This window comes from Rhincodon typus, chromosome 40 (assembly GCF_021869965.1).
Source record: "Rhincodon typus isolate 14 chromosome 40, sRhiTyp1.1, whole genome shotgun sequence".
Taxonomy (NCBI): domain Eukaryota; kingdom Metazoa; phylum Chordata; class Chondrichthyes; order Orectolobiformes; family Rhincodontidae; genus Rhincodon; species Rhincodon typus.
The window spans coordinates 1,814,930-1,834,842 of record NC_063371.1 but is presented as its reverse complement, the minus strand read 5'-3'; the positions used below and the strand labels follow the sequence as shown (position 1 = coordinate 1,834,842).

The window sequence follows — 19,913 nt, the reverse complement described above, 5'->3', positions numbered from 1 at the left end:
GCTGACGTTTCAGGCCTAGACCCTTCTTCAGAAATGAAGAAGGGTCTAGGCCCGAAACGTCAGCCTTCCTGCTCCTCTGATGCTGCTTGGCCTGCTGTGCTCGTCCAGCTCTACACCTTGTTATCTCTTGTTACAGAGAAGATCAAGTTTCCTCCCTGCTGTTAGAATGTGACCTATATCTCAGAACTACCATTTCTAACACACCTAACCCTAACCCTAACCCAAACCCAAACCCAAAGATGGAGCATGTAATCCCAGCATTTTGTTTTAGACATTGGGAACAAATTTTAATTCTTAATTCTTTGTATAAGGCTTCAGGGAAACTTCAGTTGTACAGAACAGACACCATTTTTATACACCAGCAAGGCAAACAGGCGGCTTACCATTCGATGTGCATCCACGAGGTACGTGTCGTATCCACAGCCTGCCACAAGGTGAGAAGTTTTCACTGTATCAGGAACGAGACACAAAAAGCTGGAACACAAACACACACAAGTTAAATCCTTGCAATGCAACCAGTTCTGAAGACTTGGATCTTTGCTTCTCAGCCTTTCCCATTCACAGTTAGCTGTTGCTAAGTGAGCAGAAATGTTGCCTTGAAGCCAAAAGGTTGTGGGTTCGAGTTTCACTTCAGGCTGACACTCTGTGTGCAACACTGAGGGGGTGCTACACGGTTGGAGGTGCTGTCTGTAGATGAAACATTAAAAACAAGGGCCTACCAACCCTCTCACATTGACATAGAAGATTCTCATTACTTTGAAGAGAACCAGGGGAGTTTTTCTTGGCATCCAAACTGATATTTAGCCTTTAGTCAACCTCACACAGGCAGCTTATCTGCTCATTCTCACATTGCTAATTGTAGGAGTTTGTTTGACATCAATTGACTGCCACATTTTAAACAATACATTGCATTTCAAAACTACTTCATTCGTGGCTGCAAAGTACTTTAAAGTGTCTGGTGTTCATGAAAGATGCTAGTCTTTCCTTTTGGTGTTCTGGGACGAGTCCTATCTGACTATTCCCCATGGTCACACTGCTCTAGTATTGACCCATAGTTTCCAGGATGATATTCTGTACTTTTTCCGACGCAAGTGACCACAGGTATACAATTAAGATTGAACACACAACAGCACAGAGAAACAATTATAAACAATATGCATAGAATAACCAAGGCTGGGGAGTGGATTACAGTCTGGAATCTAATTGAGGAATTTGGGGTGTTTTTATATAGAATAACAGATACCCTGGAGTGAGTTACAGATTGGCATCTAATCGAGGGCATCAGCAGTGGTTTCTATAGAGAACAATAAATACCCTGGAATGAGTTATGCATGAGCATCTACTTGAGGGACGGATGGGCCAATGGGCTGAGGAGTGGCAGATAGAGTTTAGTAAGATAAATGTGAGGTGCTGCATCAGGGCAGAACTTATAAAGTTAATGGTAGGGTCCTGGGGAGTGTTGCCGAACAAAGAGATGTAGGAAGGGTACATGAACAGGAAGGATTTAGGGCCAAACGCTGGCAAATGGGACTAAGCTCAGTTTAGATTATCTGGTTAACACGAATGGGTTGGACCGAAGGTTCTGTTTCCATGCTGTATGACTTGACACTCACATGTTTAGAGCCAGAAGCCGAGATCCAGCCCGCATATTTCGCGAGCTGGAAGATGAGATCTGGCACTCACCTGTTGACTATTCTGTTAACCTCTGGTTTCCCATCAGCCTTTGTTGTCTTTTGCATTGCTGCTGGTGCAACAAGCCAGTCAGATGCAGGGAATCTGCTGCCTGTGTATATGTCAGTGAAGAAAGGATCTTCTTCAAATTCTCTGGAAAAATAAAAGGAATGGAGTTTTACCTCTCTCTGTCTGGCTCAATGGATCATCTTCTATGACGTTATTCCATTCCACCATGAGAGGGTAGGACAGGATGGTGATGATTTTACAGAACTAATAATGCATGGATAATCTTCAAATGTGGCCTCACTAGCTGGGGAAGGAAAGCTGGCCTGTACATGAGTCTAGATGCGTACCAATGTGGATGATCCTCAGTTAACCTCTGAGATGACCCAGTAGTCACATGATTTCTCACCACCACCTCCTCAAGGACAATTAGCAATGGGCAATACCGATATTCCACAATTAAATAAATAAAAATTGCTCAGCCCTGTAAAGAAATCAGCATCTACCCTGAAATGTGATGATTTATGGCACTGTTCTCTGCTAAAATGCAAAATGTAACAACACAGGACAGGCACTGTAACTAAAATCTGCAATCTGACACCTGAATGAACTGATTCGGGGAGTGGCCCCTCACCGCCACCATTTATGGCTGTTGTCCAATACAATCCTAATCCTGGCCCAGGTTGAGGAAATCACATTTTAAAATTGCCTAACTATGTATTAGTATATCACTAATTACACAATGGGAGCTGATTGACAAGAAGAATTGCTCTATTGTTCAGTATACCAAGTATCTTCTGTCCAAGCTTCTAATCTTTATGGGGCCACTTAGGTTTATATGACAAAACCTCGTGGACCGTATGTGAAGTTTATATTCACATTCCTGTTCATTTATCTCACACGCCAAGTATTAGAGTTGATTTCAGCACTAACAACAGCCTTTCCCAAAGCTCCAGCATCTGCAGTTCAAAAAGGGAAAAGCAATGAACAAAAAACAAGAGGACAAACTGAAGTGAGTCACCTAGCTTAGACCCAGAAGTTTTGCCAAGGAAGCAAACTGGTTAAAATCCACCCAAACGTCACACCATCACTGAAGCCACAGTGGAATGTCAAGTCAACTTGAATCCCCTTACTCTGTCTCATCCAGCTGTTCATTCTCTGCAGCTCTTTCCTCGTGTCCAGTATTGGTTCCAATGTAGCAGCGGCCTATCAGGTTCCGTAGCACGAGGTTATAAATTATATGTTCCTGAGGTTTCTGTAAGAGCTGTTCGAAGAATCTCAGTGTGGCTATACTGATCTATGGGAAAGCAGAAAGCAGGCAGCTCACTCACATAGCCGCAAATTCACAATGAATATTACAATATATTTCAAACTATCAAACTGAGATAGGGCCAGATGCAAGACAGTCCAGCTCAGACACTGTATTCAGCATGTATCTCATTGACAGAAGTTTTCAGTTGAACAGCTGACTAATCTTTAATCAAAACTGGATGAGTGTGTGAGGCTAAGTCAGGAAGGCTAAGGGAATGTTGGCCTTAATTTCAAGGGGACTGGAGTATAAGAGTAGGGATTTTTTTTTAATGTATACATTGTGGGATGTCGGCGTCACTGGCTGACCAGCATTTATTGCCCGTCCCTAGTTGCCCTTGAGAAGGTGATAGTGAGCTGCCTTCTTGAACCGCCGCAGTCCACCTGCTATGGGTTGACCCACAATGCCATTAGAGAGGGAATTCCAGGATTTTGACCAAGCGACAGTGAAGGAACAGTAATATATTTCCAAGTTGGGATGGTGAGTAGCTTGGAAGGGAACTTGAAGGCGATGGTGTTCCTATATACCTGCTGCCCTTGTCCTTCGAGATGCAAGTAGTCATGGGTTTGGAAGGTGCTGTCTGAGGATCTTTGATGAATTTATTTCGGTAACTGTAAAAGGTGCTTGAGACCAAATCTGGAATATTGAGAGCAGTTTTGGTCCCCTTATTTGAGGAAAAATACTTCATTGGAGACAGTTCATGGAAAATCCACAAGGATGATGCCCAGTTTGGAGGGATTGTTTTATGAGCAAAGGTTAAATAGGTTGAGACTCTACTCACTGGGGTTCAGAAGAATGAGATACATATAGGATTCTTAAGGAGCTTGACAGGGTAAATGCTAAGAGGATTGGTTCCTCTCATGGGAGAGTCTAGGACCAGAGGGTCTCAGAATAAAGATTGAGATGAGGAAGAATTTCTTCCCTCAGAGGCTTGAGTGTCTTTGGAACTCCTTGCAACAGAGTGCTGTGGGGACAGAGTCCTTGAGTATTTTTAAGGCTGCGATAGTTTCTTGATCAGAAGGGGAATCAAGGGTTACAGCAAAAACGGAGTAAAGTGGATGTGAGAAATGACAAATCAACCAAAATAAGGGATTGCCAATTTAAAACTGAGACGAGGAGGAATTTCTTTTCTCTGAGGGTTGTAAATTTATGGAGCTTCTTGTCAGAGAGAGCTGTGGGACAGAGTTGTTGTATATCTTTACGGCGAGATAGATTTAAAGCTAGATAGATTCTTAATCAGTAGAGAATCAAGGGTTTTGGGGAAAAGGCAGGAAAGTGGCCATAGGAATGTTGGATCAGCCATGAACTGATTTTATGACATACTCCTGTTCCTTTGTTTTTAATGGTCTAAACCACTCCATGCCGACCTCAGTGCACTGACCTGTGACATCTATCCATTGGCTAAATGACCACCCCCACCCAAGTGAGCTGCAATCTCACCTCATCGGATAGATGGTTGCAGCGTTCGATCAGCAGGGAACGCAGCTTGTGGCAGGCTGGTTGTGTGGGCATCTCTGCCTCTCTCTGATCTCCCAGCAAAAAGAAAACAAGTTCATCCAGCAACCGGGGCGATGTGGTATGAGTCACGATCCCCATAAGCAGTGCAGTGGACAAGAGAATCCCCATCTCAGACCTGTGGAGGACAGAGAAGGCCATGCAATAGTCGAATAATTACACCAGGGCTGCAATAAAGACCTATCCATGCAGCACTTTCTACTGAAGAGGGACAAGTTCAGCTCTTCAGCAAATTTTCAGCATAACATTCGGCATACCAAGCCTTAGAACTGAATAATCCCATGGGTTTCCATGGTTCAGAAATGAACTAGACCAGCCACGTAAACAATGTAGCCACAAGAGCAGGACAGAGGCTAGGAATTTTGTGGTGAGGAACTCACCTCCTGATTCCCTAAACCCTGTCCACCACTGACAATGCATAAATCAGGAGTGTGATGGAATACTCTCCATTTGCCTGCATGAGTGCAGTTCAAACCACACTCAACAGGGTCAACACAATCCAGGACAAAACAATTCATTTGAATGGCATCCAATCCACCATATTCAACATTCACATCCGCCACCACTGATGCACAGAGTTAGCAGTATGTATCATCCACACGATGTACTGCAGGAATTCACCAAGGCTCCTCTGACAGCATCTTCTTGAAGCCACCCACCATGCTAACTTGGAAATATATCAGCTATTTCTTCATTGGTGCTGGGTAAAAATCCTGGAACTCTCTCCCAAAAAGCAGTGTTGGTGTACCCACACCGCATGGACTGCAGCAGCTCGAGAAAGCCATTTATCACCATTTTATCAAGGGCAACAGGATCCACTGTCAGTGACTTTGTTGACATAAGGTGTGATTGGAATTGGTAGATCAGTTTTTTCAAATGGTCACATTATGTGGATGGAGAGAGTGAAACAACTCAGATGGGTTTGCTCATGGGAATTTTGTGGGGAACAAAAGGGAGTTCCAAAGTCACATCTGATAAAGGGAGCACCTTTTGCTGGTTATGCCTTTTTTACCCTACAATTTTAGAGGAGTGGGAACTTAGTTACAGTTAACTTTTTCATAACCTTAGTGACAGAGTAGGAAATCCAACAAAATAAGTCTAATAATTCTAGTCTAAGGCATTAATTGTAAGTTTAAGTGATGTCAGGAGAGGCCAGCTGAGCGGAATGTGCAACTTGTCCTATGTGGGGAGTCCTGATGTTGCCAGTGTCCTTGATGACGACATGTGCAGGAAGTGCTCCCAGCTGCAAAAGCTGGAGCTCAGGGTCTCAGAGCTTGAGCAATGGTTGGAGACACTGTGGCGAATCCCCGATGCTGAGAATTAAACGGATAGCATGTTCATAGAGGTGGTCACAATGCAGATCAAGGATCTAGAGGAAAGAGGGGAATGGGTGACCACTAGACAGTCCAGAAAGAACAGGCAGGTACTGCAGGAGTCCCCTGGAGTCCCACTCATGAACCAGTGTTCCAGTCTGGAAGCCGGTAAAGGTACTGGTACCTTGGACGAGTACAGTCAGAGCCAAGCTTCTGGCACCACAAGCCGCTTCACTGTACAGGGAGGGGAGGAAGAAGAAAGGAAGAGCAACAGTGATAGGGGATTCTTTAGCCGGGGAGCAGACAGGCATTTCTGCGGTCAAAGACGTGACTCCAGGATGGTGTGTTGCCTCCCTGGTGCCAGAGTCAGGAATGTCAGTGAACAGCTGCAGGGCATCCTGAAAGAGGAGGGTGATGAGTTAGTGATCATGGTACATGGTAGCACCGATGATATCGGCAAAGTGAGGAATGAGGTCTTGCATCAAGAATTCAGGCAGCTAGGCAATAGATTAAAAAGCAGGACCTCAATGGTTGTAATCTCTGGATTACTCCCAGTGCCACAAGTTTAGAAATAGGAAAATAGGAGAGATGAATGTGTGGCTCAGGAATTATGCAAAAGGGAGGGTTTTAGATTCCTGGATCACTGGGATCATTTTTGGGAAAGTTGGGACATGTACAAACCAGATGGTCTGCATCTGAACTACATTGGGACCAAAATCCAAATAGAGAGGTTTGCTAGGATGACTTGGAGGAGTTTAAACACGTCTGGCAGGGAGAGTGGAGACAATGAAACAGAAACATATCGTGCTACAGCAAAGGAAGCAAGTCACAGCAAGTTCATCTACCTGGAGTGTCAAGAGAGTAAGGCAAGGATAGATGGTCTTCATTTTCATGCTAGGAGTGTAATAGGTAACATTGATGAGTTAATGGCGTGGAATGACACATGGAAGTATGATATTGTTGCCATCACAGAAACATGGTTGAGGGAAGGGATGGACTGGTAACTCAACATTCCAGGGTAAATGATCTTTATGCGACACAGAGGAGGGTGTAAAAAGGGTGGCGGTGCAGCACTATTAATTAAGGAGTCAATTATTGCAATAAGGAGAGATGATATCTTGGAAGAGTCCACAAACAAGGCTATGTGGGTAGAACTAAGTAATGTTAATGGGGCAGCATAGATCTCCAAAGAGTCAGCAGGAAATACAGGAGCAAATATGTAGGCAGTTCACAGAGGTGTGAGAGAGTAATAATCAGGTAATATACTAAGGGATTTCAACTTTCCCAATACAAATCGGGATAGTCATAATAATAGGGGTTTGGAGGGGTTGGATTTCTTGAAAGGTCTCCAGGACAGCTTTTTGTTTCAATATGTAGAAGGCCCAACAAGGGATAGTGCAGAGTATTCGAGGTGATAGTGGGGGAACATTTAGGCAATAGCGACCACAATGCAGTACAGTTCAGATTTGTTCTGGACAAGGAAGAAGATGGCCTGCAAAAAATAACTTTGGATTGGGGAAGGTAGATTTTATTAAAATAAAGCAGGATCTGGTCACAGGTGACTGGGAACAGCTGCTTGCGGGGAGGTCTAAAGCAGAGCAATGGAAGCATTCAAAAAGGAGCTAGGGAGAGTACGGGTCCAACACGTACCCTAGTATAGGAATAATAAGTTCAGAAAATTCTGGATGTCTCGGACAATTCAGGACTGGATAAAGAAGAAGAGTAGGGCTTTTAGCAAGTCCAAAGGGAGCAATTCAGCTGCAGCCCTAGAGAAATATAGGAAGTGCAGGAGGGAATTTAAGAAAGCAATTAGAAGAGCAAAAATGGCACGACAAAGGACTTGCAAACAGGATTAGTGAGAATCCTAAGATATTTCATAATGACATTGAGGGGAAAAGGCTAACCAGGGAAACAGTAGGGACCAAGGGGGCATCCTGTGTGTGAAGCGCAGGATGCTGGAAGGGTGTTGAATGAATACTTCTCTTCAGTCTTAACTCTGGAAAAGGAGAACGTAGGTATAGAATTCAGGAAAAGGGACTGTGAGGAACCTGCACAGTTTGATATAGGAAATGGGAAGGTATTGGAGGCTCTGTCGGGCTTAAAAACAGACAGATCCCCTGGTCTGGATGAATTGTATCCCAGGCTGCTGGGAGGCAAGGCAAGAAATTGCAGGGGCTCTGACACAATTTTTTTTAATCCCTCTCTGGCCACAGGGGAAGTCCCAGAGGCCTGGAGGACAGCTAACGTGGCTCTATTTTTTAAAAAGGGGTGGTAGAGGTGAACCAGGAAATTACAGACTGGTGAGTCTCCCGTCAGTGGTAGGGAAACTATTGGAGAAAATTCTGGAGGAAGGAATTAATACCCACTTGGAAGTGCGTGGGTTAATTAAGGATAGTCAGCAATAGCTTTGTCAGAGGGAGGTCACACTAACAAATTTGTTAGAATTTTTTGAAAACATGATCAAGTGTGTGGCTGAGGGAAGTTCAGTTGATGTAGTTTATCTGGATTTTAGCATGGCTTTTGACAAGGTCCCACATAAGAGACTGATTGAGAGCGTTGAAGCACATGGAATTGAGGGAAACTTGGCGTGATGGATCAGAAACTGGCTTATTAATAGGGCACAAAGGGTAGTGGTAGAAGACTGTTTGAATGACTGGAGGTTGATGTCCAGCAGTGTACTACAACGATCAGTACTTGGACCCTTATTGTTTGTTATATACATAATGATATAGATGAAAATGTGGGGGCAATGTTAAGCAAATTTGCAAATGACACCAAGATTGGCAGAGTGGTTAATAGCAAAAAGGATGGCTGTAGGTTACAGGAAGATATAGATGGGTTGGTTAGATGGACACACCAATGGCAAATGGTATTTAACCCTAAGAAGTGTGAGATGATGCACTTTGGAAGAAAAACAAGGTGAGGGAGTATTTAATGAACAACAGGACACTGGATAGCTGAGAGGAACAGAGGGATCTTGGGGTAATTATTCACAGATCCCTGAAGTCAGCAGAGCACTTGAATAGGATAGTTAAGAAGGCCTATGTGACACTTGCTTTCATCAATCATGGTATAGAGAATAAGAGCAAGGAGGTATTGTTGGAGTTGTACAGAGTGTTGGTCAGGCCACAATTGGAGTACTGTGTGCAGTTCTGGTCACCTTGCTACAGGAAGGATATATTAGCAGTAGAGAGGGTACTGAGGAAATCCACCAGGATGTTGCCTGGGATGGAGAAATTGAGCTATAAGGACAGAGTAGAAAGGCTTGGATTATTTCCTTTAGGGCAGAGAAGACTGAAGAGGACATGATTGAGGTGTGTAGAATTATGAGGGATATGGACAGGGCGAATAGAGAGCAGCTGTTCCCCTTGGTTGAGGGGTCAATCACGACAGGGCAGTGTTTTACGGTAAGGGGCAGGAGATTCAGTGGGAATTTGAGGAAAACCTTTTTCACTCAGCGGATGGTGGGAATATGGAATGCACTGCCTGGAAAGGTAGTGGAGGCTGGAAACATTACAACCTTTAAAAAATATCTGGATGAGTACTTCAAATATCATAACATTCAAGGATATGGGATAAGTGCAGGAAATTGGAAACAGCACACTTTTAATGGGAGTTATGTCGGTGCAGATTCGATCGGCTGAAGGGCCGTTTCTGTGCTGTATGAATCTATGACCAACTACAGGTTCTCACAGCAGATGGAAATGCTTAGTTTCATGGCTCACATTTTTCAAGAAGAGAGTAACAACTACTTACACCTGCAATAGTTGTGGCTCCAAGACTGTGACAAAGAAACGTTTCCTGATTTCCTGGGCCACAGCAGCAGCAGTTACCTGGGGCATGGAAGAGGAAATGGAAGTGTGACTCATTGACCCTGGACACAGGCAGAGGCTAGCACTGACTACATCACAGTACAGGGCCTGTCAGCCAGGGAGGCTTGCTCATAAATTGATGGATGACAGGGTTGTTTGTGAATCACCAAGCTCACAGTCAGAATTTCTGCAACACTGAATCGTTGACAGGAGGCCTAATCTTATCCTGAAAGGTGAGACCAGTTCACTTTGTGTCATTCTCCCTATAATCATGCACCTTCTTCCTTTTCAGGTAACAGTCTCATATATTGAATGCTTTGATTGAATATGCCTCAAAGGCAGTGTGTTCTAGTCCTTTACCACTTGCTGTGTGAAAATATTTTTCTTCATGTTGTTTTTGCTTCTTTTACGAATCATTTTCAACCTCTGCCCTGTCATTCTTGAGCCCTTCACAGATAGTTTTCCCCTCTTTCCTATGACCAGATCCCTAATCATTTTGAATAGCCATGTCAAATGTCCTCTCAGCTTTCTTTTCTCCAAGGAAAACTGCCCTAACTTCTCTAGTCTAACTTCTAACTGAAGTTTATCATTCCTGGAACTAACTCCAGATCTTACAGTGGGTAAATTATTCATTTTCACCAATTTTCAAAATGACTGTAGAGGTGATGTACCTCAACACATTTTTGGAAATCAGAATTATTTCAAACGAGAAGGCAGATTCTTTCTGACATTATTGGCAGACCGTTCTCTCCATTAAACTGTGTTGTCATGAATGCATCATCTGACTCTCCGTAATTGTTGAAAGCAGGTTGCTGATGCACTGTCAGCTCTTTTCCTACAGCATTAAACCCCAATCCAAATACAACCTCAACTCCTTTACCTTGCTGTAATCCCATTCGAGATAACTAGTTCACAAAACCCGACTGGAGACAGTGGCCTTCTGACTAACATAACTATTTAAAATATTAATATTTGCTTGGAGCTGGGATACCATCTGTTAACATATTCTCCCTCCTTGTTAGTGAGTGTCTGGCTCCTGCTCAACTGCCCGCAGTGCTGGGAGAGATCCATCAGTCATTGCTGTGATCTGCGGTGTTAGGCTTAGTGAACTAGCGTGTGTGGGTTATGGATCAGTGTCCCTAAGCACAATATTCACTTCTTCTTGTGAACATAAAAGCTGAATATGCCTCCTTCCAGTCATACATCTGCTAAGAGCAGCCTACCTCATGGGCTTCCTTCACCAGTTGATTACAGTAGTCCAGCCACGAGAAGAAAAACGTCACAGCTCCTTTGCCTGGAAATGACTCTGCATCTTCTACATTACTGGCAGCATAATGTGACCTGCACGTGCAGAGCAAACCACAGCCTAGCATCAGGACATCTGAAAGAACCCTTGTCAAGAGTAGGCTTATGATAGAACCAAAGAAACATCTGTCACAGGAGCAGCCCATTCAGGTTGCAATGCCTGTGCTACCTCTTTGAAAGAGCAGTCCAGTCTAGTCCCAAATCCCATATTTTGTCCTACCCCCATCAATGAATAACTGAACTTCAGGAGTAATTCAGTGTAATTCTTTGAGCAATTTCAATCAGAAGCTAAGCAAGTATGACTGTTTCTGCTTGATTTCCCCATTTTGTGAACTGGAATAGTTTTGCATACCGCCAGTTAACTCTTCCCAGCAATTCAACTTGTCCAGGGTCAACAGTGTCCGGTATCTGCCTGTAAAGGTCTGACAGCTTGTCTGCCAGTGTCTGACGCAGCATTGTGCTTTCCACCATGTACCGTGCTGTCCCCTCCTCTGGTAATGTGGCCAACAGGAGCAAGCCTTCACAGGCCTTCAATGCAAATTGATTTTTCTAAACACAGAGAAAGTAAATGGAATTAAATTCTATGATATATTTAAAATGTTGCATCTGTAATCTTGCACCATTATAAAGCCATCTCCCTAGCAAACTTTCCATAACAATGTCACGCTATCATTACATCCTTTTCACCAGTGCCGGCAGATCAAAAACACATTTACCAAGATAGTTTCCAGCACAAAAATGGAATGTTTATCAGAAATATAAAAATAACCACAGAATGTAGCAGCCAAAATTTGCTTCAAAGTTGCCTTATTAGCAAAGCTGTATCCACAGTGGTGTGTGTACCTCAGGCTATTACTTGTGCCCACAAAAGAACCTCCTGATTGGTACTGGACCTTGGTTAGATCACACTTACTGTGCACAACCCTTGTCTCCATCCTTCTAAAAAGGGTAGAGGGGCACTGGAGAAAGTCCTAAAAGGATTGACTAGAATGATACCGGTGCAGAGAGATTACAGCTATCAGGATTTACTGAAGAGACTGCGGCTGTTCCCACTAGAGAAAAGACTACATTAAAAATAAATATGGAATTTTTGAAAAGACCTGTTAAAGATCTTGAAAGAAAATGTTTCCGCTTGGAGAGTCCAAACTATGGACATTGTTGGTAACTTGGGGATCAGAATTCTCCAACGATTTTGTCCCAGTTAATCAGCAGAAACAAAAGGTAGTTTTCATGCAACTTTTAAAATCAGTTCTCAGTACACTGATAGGAGTGTGAATGAGGTTATTATTTTGAAAATGGCATTTGCAGAAATTCTTGCAGAAAACAACCAAAATGAATTGTCTCTCTGTCTAACTCTCCCGATCTTGTGATCCCCAAACCCCCAGTCCCCACGTTCAATCTCTTGCTTCCACAATATCCCTGTCTGCTGTATGCAACAATGTTGTAGAGTACCTCACTTGCAGTCAGGGTCAGTAGGGCATTAATCAGGCTCTTGTCAGGCTGACCATCTTTCCCATCAGGAGTGAAAGGTATGCTTGTCACAGGAGACTGGTCAGCGTGTGATGGGCTAATCCCTGTGGCCAAGCTGGACAGTGGCGTTCCTGTCCTGACAGCATCCTTTGGCTGACCTTCGCCCTTCTCAAAGGAGCAGGGTAACAATTTTCTGGAATCAGCAGAATTCTTTTTCTGAAAATGTAGAGATCATTTAAGAAAAAAAAAGGAAGGAAGACTTGCAATTCAATATTTCACTTCACGACCACAAGATGTCCCAAACTGCTTAAATCCAGGAAAGGCCTTTTGAAATCACTGTTACAATGCAGAAAAGACAGCAGCTCAAATGTGCACAGCAAACTCACAGAAGCAGCAGTACAAAAATCATCTGGTAATCTCTGTGATGTTGTAATGTTGACTGAGGGCCTGGACTCTGAGGAGAACTCCCCTGCTCTTCCTCAGAACAGTATTAGAAGAGTTTTTGCAACCTCTTGAGGTTACACACAGTTTAACATCATATACAAAAGATGGAGTGGGAACGTATATTTGCACTGGCTGTGAACCCAAATGTCCTGCACTCTTTGTAGGATCAAAATCCAAAATAATTCAACAGCTGAATTGCGATATGTTGTGGAAGGTATCAATCTGCCCACTGCATGAGTAACAAGAGGACAGATGATTGAGGGAGAATTTTGAATGAACTGATGTCCCTCAGTATTACTGCACTCTTATGAAAGGCAGCACAGTTATGGACTAAAGGTAAAGTGTACTTTTGCACTACATCAGACTCACTGCTAAAGCCACCAACCAAAGGCATCCAATGCTGCTAACCCATCAAATCTGTGGCTCCAACTGCCTTAAAGTTACATTCAGTTCAGACATTCAGTGACAGGCCACTGTGATTTGGTGTCTAGAACCTGTACCTACCTCAATGAAGAAGTTGATCAGGTAGGGATCTTGGCTGAGTTTTGCACACACCGTGGTAAGAAACTGCACTTCCTCCTTTTCCATTTTGGATCCAAGGCCCTCGCCACACAAATGAATTAACTTCTAACAGCACAACAGAAACAACACAGGCACTGTCAGCCTTGGGTGCTGCACAAGTGTCAAGAAGTATCCACTATTTAAAACTGCACTCAGTCATCTTTATAGACAGAACCAATCCAAGCTTCACAACATGAATAGTGAGCATTGTGAACATGCTTCACAAACTACCCCAAGTTTGTTTGTTCTTGCTGTTGGGGGATTGGTGCAGAGCACTTCCTGCATTCCCTCTTTGTATTCCAACACTTGCAGGATTGTCCTTTGGGGCAACGTGGTGCCTCACAGCATCAGGGACCCAGGGCGACTGTTTATGTAGAGTTTGCACATTCTCCCCGTGTCTGCACAGGTTTCCTCTGGGTGCTCCAGTTTGCTCTCACAGTCCAAAGATGTGCAGGTTTGGTGGATTAGCCATGAGAAATGCAGGGCTATAGGGACAGGGTAAAGGGGTGGATCTAGGAGAGTTGCTCTTCGAAGGGTCGGTGTGGACTCGATAGTCTACTTCCACACTGCAGGGATTCTATGAGTAGACACAAGCTTCCCTGCTGGCTGGAAACACCATGTGGTATTCTAAGCCATACAGGGCTGGGCAGGCTAACTCTCTGCATTGAATTGGCTGATCACAGGGGTTCTAATTAAATATGAAAGATGGGGCTTGAAGTAAGAGCAGGCTTGAAGCCTTGCACAGCAAGAGGACAGGCAACTGCACAACGTTTGCAGGGTGAGCAGGCAGGGAAAAGGGAGGAAACACAAAAGAGAAGGGTGGCAGCAGACCCGGCAAGCAATGTACCTACCTGCACAGGACGGTGCACATTGATGTGAGGGAGCAATGGCTGCTGAATCTGCCCCAACAATTTGGTGAGGAGGAGCAGAACTTGTTGTTTCATGCCAGGGGGATACTGCAGAAACACACACAGTCAGACAAGTCATTCATCATTAGAGCACAGCTTGGGCTTTCTCAATGGTTCATGTAAGCCCTCCCCATCCCCAAAAACCTGCTTTCCTTACCCCAGCCTTGGCCAGTGTGCAGAGAGTCTCCAATATCTTGTGCTGTAAAAGATACTCCATACACGGCCCCGTCTCGCCTCTTTCCATCTGCTTCTCCTCATAAACGAGAATGTCCACCATCTGCCTCAGGCGCCAGGGGATGTCCGTCTGTTTTACAGGCAGTGTTTCATCTGTAAAGCACAATGGCCAAACTACATTTCCATCAGGCCAAGATCCTGTGGAAGAGTCCAGGATAGCGGAGACCAGTCCCTTAATTTTCCCAATCAAACCCATCCCTCCGGTCCCGTTACTCGGTGTTAAAACCCAATTAGTTTGTTTGGTTGTGATCTCTGGGCCACTTTGGCAGTCAGAATGAGGTAAAATGAGATTTGGTAAGTCCCACCAGGACTTGTTTGTCAAGGAAGATTGGGCCATAACGTGGCCAAATCTGCCAAGCCTTCCAACACATATAAACAGCAGGCTGTAAGGGTAGGAGAGATTCCTCGTCAGCCATGTGTTGGAAGGAAAACTGGAGCCTCTCCCATCACTATCCATAACTACAAGAGCCACCTTTGGCAATCACTCGCTGATGATAATGATTGTCCATCTCGGAAATTCTGTGTCACTGGTCATGGGTTCTGTGGGCCCTTGTGTGGCTGTTGAGCCCAATCCTAGAGCCACATCACTGACCACACATTTGGTGGATGTTTCTGGGACATGGAATTGGTCCTTGGACTTCAGACTGTTGACAGTCCTTTCACCAGTTCCTTTTCTGTACTTCCTCTTGCTGGTGGGTGTTCGCAAAGAACTGTGTCCCTTCATACAGGAGTTTCCTCTGAGTCAGAATCTTCTGAACTAGCATTAACTCTGATATCTCTCCACAGATGCTGCCAGACCTGCTGAGCTTTTCCAGTAATTTCCATTTATTCCTTCTGGACCAGAGTCTCTCATATGTTGACACCTATGTTGCATTTCTTGGGGGTGGTCTTTCAAATGTTTCCTTTGTCATCCTCTCATTCAAGTACCTTCCTTGAGCCAGGCAGAAATTTGCTTTGGTACTTGGAACTCAGGCAAACTGTACACATGGCCAGCCCAGTGGAGTTGATTTCGGATGACCATGACCTTGCTGTTGGTGCTGTTTATTTCAAGGATGCTGGTGCTAGGATGCCTGTCTTCCCAGCCAACGTGGAGAATCTGTTTCATACAGCATTGATGTAACGTCTATATGTAGTCCAAGTTTTGGAGCCATATAGAAGAGTCGGAAGGATGACTGACTTAAACACAAGGATCTTAATATCAGCATGGATGTCATGGAAGTCAAAGACTCTCATCCTTAGGTGTCCAAAGTCAGCACTCACGTTGCATCCAATGTTGAATCTCCACATCGATGTCGGACTTAAATAAGAGGTAGATCCCCGGTAACTGTTCCATGTTTGGGAAGATTTCTTCATTGATCTTAATAGAGGAATGGACCTAACCGTGATCTTGGATGGGTTGGTAAAGGATTTGATCTTCCTGAGGTAGTGGTCTGCTTCCATGAAGGCATTAAACAAGACTTGAAGATTCTCTTCTGAGACAGCAGAGATGACATTGTCACCCACATAATGAAGTTCCACAAGCGAGGTCGGTGGCAATTTCTTCTTGGATTTCTGTTGTTTGAGGTTGAAAAGGCTTCACTGTGTCCTGGAGTGAATATCCACACCATTGCGAAGCTTGTATTTGACAAGATGAAGGTGAAAAAAAGGGAGGGGGTGATGAGATATCCCTGCTTGACCTCAAAGGATTCCATCATATTACTGTCAGTGAGTACCATCGCCGACATTTTGTCATGGAGAAGACAAGAGAATATTGATGAATTTCACTGGACAGGTGGCCTTTGATAGGGTATTTCCTAGCAATTCCTGATTTATTGAGTCAAAAGCCTTGGTCAGATCGACGAGACGATGTCAAGTGGTTGGTGTTGTTAGAATCCTTGCTGATTTTCCATGATTTTTATGATATTCTTTTATCAATTTTAAATTGTGAGCTGGCAATGACTTTGGGACAGCTTGGGGTAAAAGGAAAATAATGGACCTAACAAGCTTAGAGATAGTAGGAACTGCAGATGCTGGAAAATCCGAGACAACAAGGTGCAGAGCTGGATGAACACAGCAAGCCAAGCCGCATCATAGGAGCGGAAAGGGTTTTCTGATGAAGGGTCTAGGCCCGAAACGTCAGCCTTTCTGCTCCTATGATGCTGCTTGGCCTGCTGTGTTCATCCAGCTCTGCACCTTGTTGACCTAACAAGCTTAGTTTGTTTGTGAGGCCAGGAATGGAGGCTGATTGCAGGCTGAGCCTTGATGAAAAAGATTTTAACAGACACAACAAAGAATACTGTCTTTAAACAGAAAGTCGGCTGTTTAATGGGGTCAGTGTTTGGGAACTGGTTCTGGCAAATCTGGAAGAGATCAGATGTACACGCAAATGGCAGTTGTTGAATGGTAATTGAGGACTTGGGAGGAGTCAATCAGTCCATCAGGGCAAAATCAGAATTAAGGTTGTTTTTTTTAAACTCGTTTTCTTGGCAAGTTTCATAGATAGATTCATACAGTATAGAAAAGGCCCTTTGGCCCATCAAGTCTGCACTGACACTGCAAATGGAGAGTCAGGAGGCGACTGTTGATGCCTAGAGAGAGCCCTGAGAGTCAAGTGATGATTTCATTCCTGATATGGAAGCATTCATGCTTCCTGGGTGGATGTTCGGGCTTCCCTCTCCAGAAAAAAGTGTGACCACCATCTTCTTCCCTTACCTATGCCTGCTCTTCGAGTCTCCTGCAGGGCAGTGATATCAAAGTTAAAGTGCCTACATTCGAGGGCAGATTTTCATTCTGGACAATTGTTTTGCTCATGGTCCGTGAAGGTTCTTACATTCCAGTTTCCGAGATTGAGTTGACTTTGGTTTTCAGACTGTAGGTAGATGAGTCCACTGGTTACAGTTTTCTAGCCAGGTTGGTGACAGAAGAGACTATTGTTAGGGCACCTTTTCTAGCCCCTTCCCCATGTGGGACGAGCAGAGTGGATTCTGAAGAGAGCTGCCAAAGTGCTGTCCTATTCCCATTCCAAGGGCAAAATGACTGAGTCAGATTCCACCATCTTTGTGCCAATGAGAAGCTAGGGACTAGCTGATCTCACACTCGTGTCCTCATCTACCACTTGCCGATCTTTGCAGAGTTCTTGTTGTGTTGGGGGCAGAATTGAACTTCTCAAGGTAGTCACCTTGTGCAGGACATCTTTTAACATGGGACTGCATTTGCACATCAGCAAACACATGGTCCTTGACAATAGAGGGATCCAGGAAACCTTGATGACTGGGGAGCTCCCTGCATCTGCTGTAGTCTTCATCCATCATCACAGCCTTCAACATCACACACATATCTTCTGCCTGAAACTCTGTTTTGGACTTGTTTCAGATCATGCTTTCTCTGGTTCCTCTCTCTGACATTGCCATCTTGGGTGGCCCAGCTAGGAGTTGCGAACTCCTGACTGCATCACTCTCAGGATCAATGGAACACTGAAGCCTCTCCATCATAGCAAAGTGGCAATCCTTAAACTCTGTTTTCTTGGCAAGTTTCATAGATAGATTCACATATTATAGAAAAGGCCCTTTGGCCCATCAAGTCTGCACCGACACTGAAAATGGAGAATCAGGAGGTGACCGTTGATGCCAAGAGAAAGCCCTGAGAGTCAAGTGATGATTGCATTCCTGATAGCACCTTCTTGGGTGGATGTTCGGTAACACTTCAGAGTAGACCAGGCATGTAAAAGTTGGACGCTACTACAGTAACTTGAACTCTTTCACCATAAGGTAAAACTAATAATTCACATCCTGCGAGTGAGGGAGTGAAGGGACAGTAGACAGGAACTGCATACAACTAACACCTTTCCCAGACATAACTGCAGCTGTCAATCTAAGGCGCACATATACAGAGTAATCAACACACAGGCATCGTGCAACGTAAGAGTTGACTGGGTGAATTTATATTGTCAATATTTCACTGTATTGGAATTTAAAGTGGTCTCCTGCTTTGTGTAACAGTGGTCCAGACAACATACATTCTACTTCACTTTTGTAAACTAACATTTAGCTGTAGTACCTAGCTGGCATTTAAACTGCAATGTGCAGCCGGACATACCTGTCGTTACAATGTAATAGTTGGTGATTCCTTTCCAGTGGCTTACGAAGGAGTCGAGAAGCTGAATGGGCTCTTCCTCCTTTAACAGAAGAATATAATAAAACAGTCCCCTTATCGCAGCAAAATTATTTCAACAAATAATGAATTATGTTACTGAGCGGTTCATTGCATGAGAAAACAATGCAAATAATTCAGTGGTGCCCGAGTGGACAACTTTCACGAGGAATGTACCCAGGATGGATTTCCCAAGGGGAAGTTCAGTGGGAGCAGGAGTGCAGTGACACTGGAAGATCAACTTCACTTCTCTCTCACCCAGGAGCCTTGATTGAAAACCTGTCATGGTCCAGTCGGAGAGAGAGAGAGGGAGAGAGCTCACGTTCCAGTAGCTCAATACTTAAGGCAGGGAAGAAATTGGGGCTGCACTGGTCAGGAAGATCCCAGACTGGAGGCTGAGTTTTAGTCCTACCCTGGGTCTGTCTGAGGAGGGAATGTAGGCTTGAGGGCACTGTCAACCACTGAACGGGTACTTACTGACCCCACAGCCATGGGAAATAAAACCCAGAGCCCCCAAGACAACACAGCCCCACACTCACTCCACCACCCCAAAAACACTTTACCCCCCAAGACAGCACTTTAGATATTTTCCTCATCAACTACACACCTCTAGAGGAAGGTGGGATTTGAACCCGGATCTCCTGGCTGAGAGATAGGCATACTGCCTCTTCACTATTACGGCTCTCAGTTCAGCCCCCGACAGCTCTACCCTCACCCCTGAAACTGCACTCCTCCCTCCGATTTCTCTGCCCCATCCCTTTGGAGCTGCGGCCGGATTGAGGCCTCGGCTCTCAGGCTGAGCCCGGGGCCTGCCGCTCGCTCTCTCACCGTGTCCACAGCCTGCTGTAGCAGGGCCGTCAGTTTACTGAACATCTCTCCGTCCGGCCGGCCGGGCTCCGGGCCCGGTTACCTCTGCCACTCACTCACTCCTTCCTTCCCCGGCCCGGTCTGTCCTGTGCCGGACTCCAGGCTCCGGCTCTCTCCCGCAGTCACCCCTGACCCCGGAGCCACAGGAGGAGGAGAAGGCCCGGGGCCAAGAGGAGGGAGGGACAGTGTTTGTGTGAGAGGGTCGGGTGGAGCTTGTTGGTGAGTGTGTGTGGGGGATAATTGGGTGTTTGGGTCTGGGGGTAAGTGGGGTGCTGGAAGTATGTGGATGGGAGGGACTCTGTGTTTGTGTCTGCAGGGGTAGGAGTAGGGCAGTAGGCTCTAGGATTTGGGGGGGGGGGGGGGGGGGGGG

General features: G+C 44.9%; 1 protein-coding gene across 2 annotated transcripts in view; it reads right to left on the bottom strand.

Moving 5' to 3' along the window:
- Nucleotides 1–19,734, bottom strand: part of LOC109919796 (FHF complex subunit HOOK interacting protein 2A-like) — a 25,326-nt gene extending 5,592 nt beyond the window's left edge. The window contains exons 1-13 of one of the 2 annotated variants that reach the window (XM_020519819.2): nucleotides 19,505–19,733; nucleotides 18,623–18,701; nucleotides 14,472–14,641; nucleotides 14,258–14,362; nucleotides 13,350–13,472; nucleotides 12,384–12,617; nucleotides 11,284–11,480; nucleotides 10,850–10,967; nucleotides 9,571–9,647; nucleotides 4,427–4,619; nucleotides 2,811–2,974; nucleotides 1,684–1,824; nucleotides 384–474 (exon numbers count right to left, since the gene is read on the bottom strand). In XM_020519819.2, the coding sequence (XP_020375408.1) occupies nucleotides 384–474; nucleotides 1,684–1,824; nucleotides 2,811–2,974; nucleotides 4,427–4,619; nucleotides 9,571–9,647; nucleotides 10,850–10,967; nucleotides 11,284–11,480; nucleotides 12,384–12,617; nucleotides 13,350–13,472; nucleotides 14,258–14,362; nucleotides 14,472–14,641; nucleotides 18,623–18,701; nucleotides 19,505–19,549 (1,737 nt within the window). In that variant the 5' untranslated portion in view covers nucleotides 19,550–19,733. Of the gene's footprint in view, nucleotides 1–383; nucleotides 475–1,683; nucleotides 1,825–2,810; nucleotides 2,975–4,426; nucleotides 4,620–9,570; nucleotides 9,648–10,849; nucleotides 10,968–11,283; nucleotides 11,481–12,383; nucleotides 12,618–13,349; nucleotides 13,473–14,257; nucleotides 14,363–14,471; nucleotides 14,642–18,622; nucleotides 18,702–19,504 lie in introns of both variants that reach the window. The other variant, XM_048618463.1, reaches the window with a different exon arrangement.
- Nucleotides 19,735–19,913: the final 179 nt, after the last annotated feature.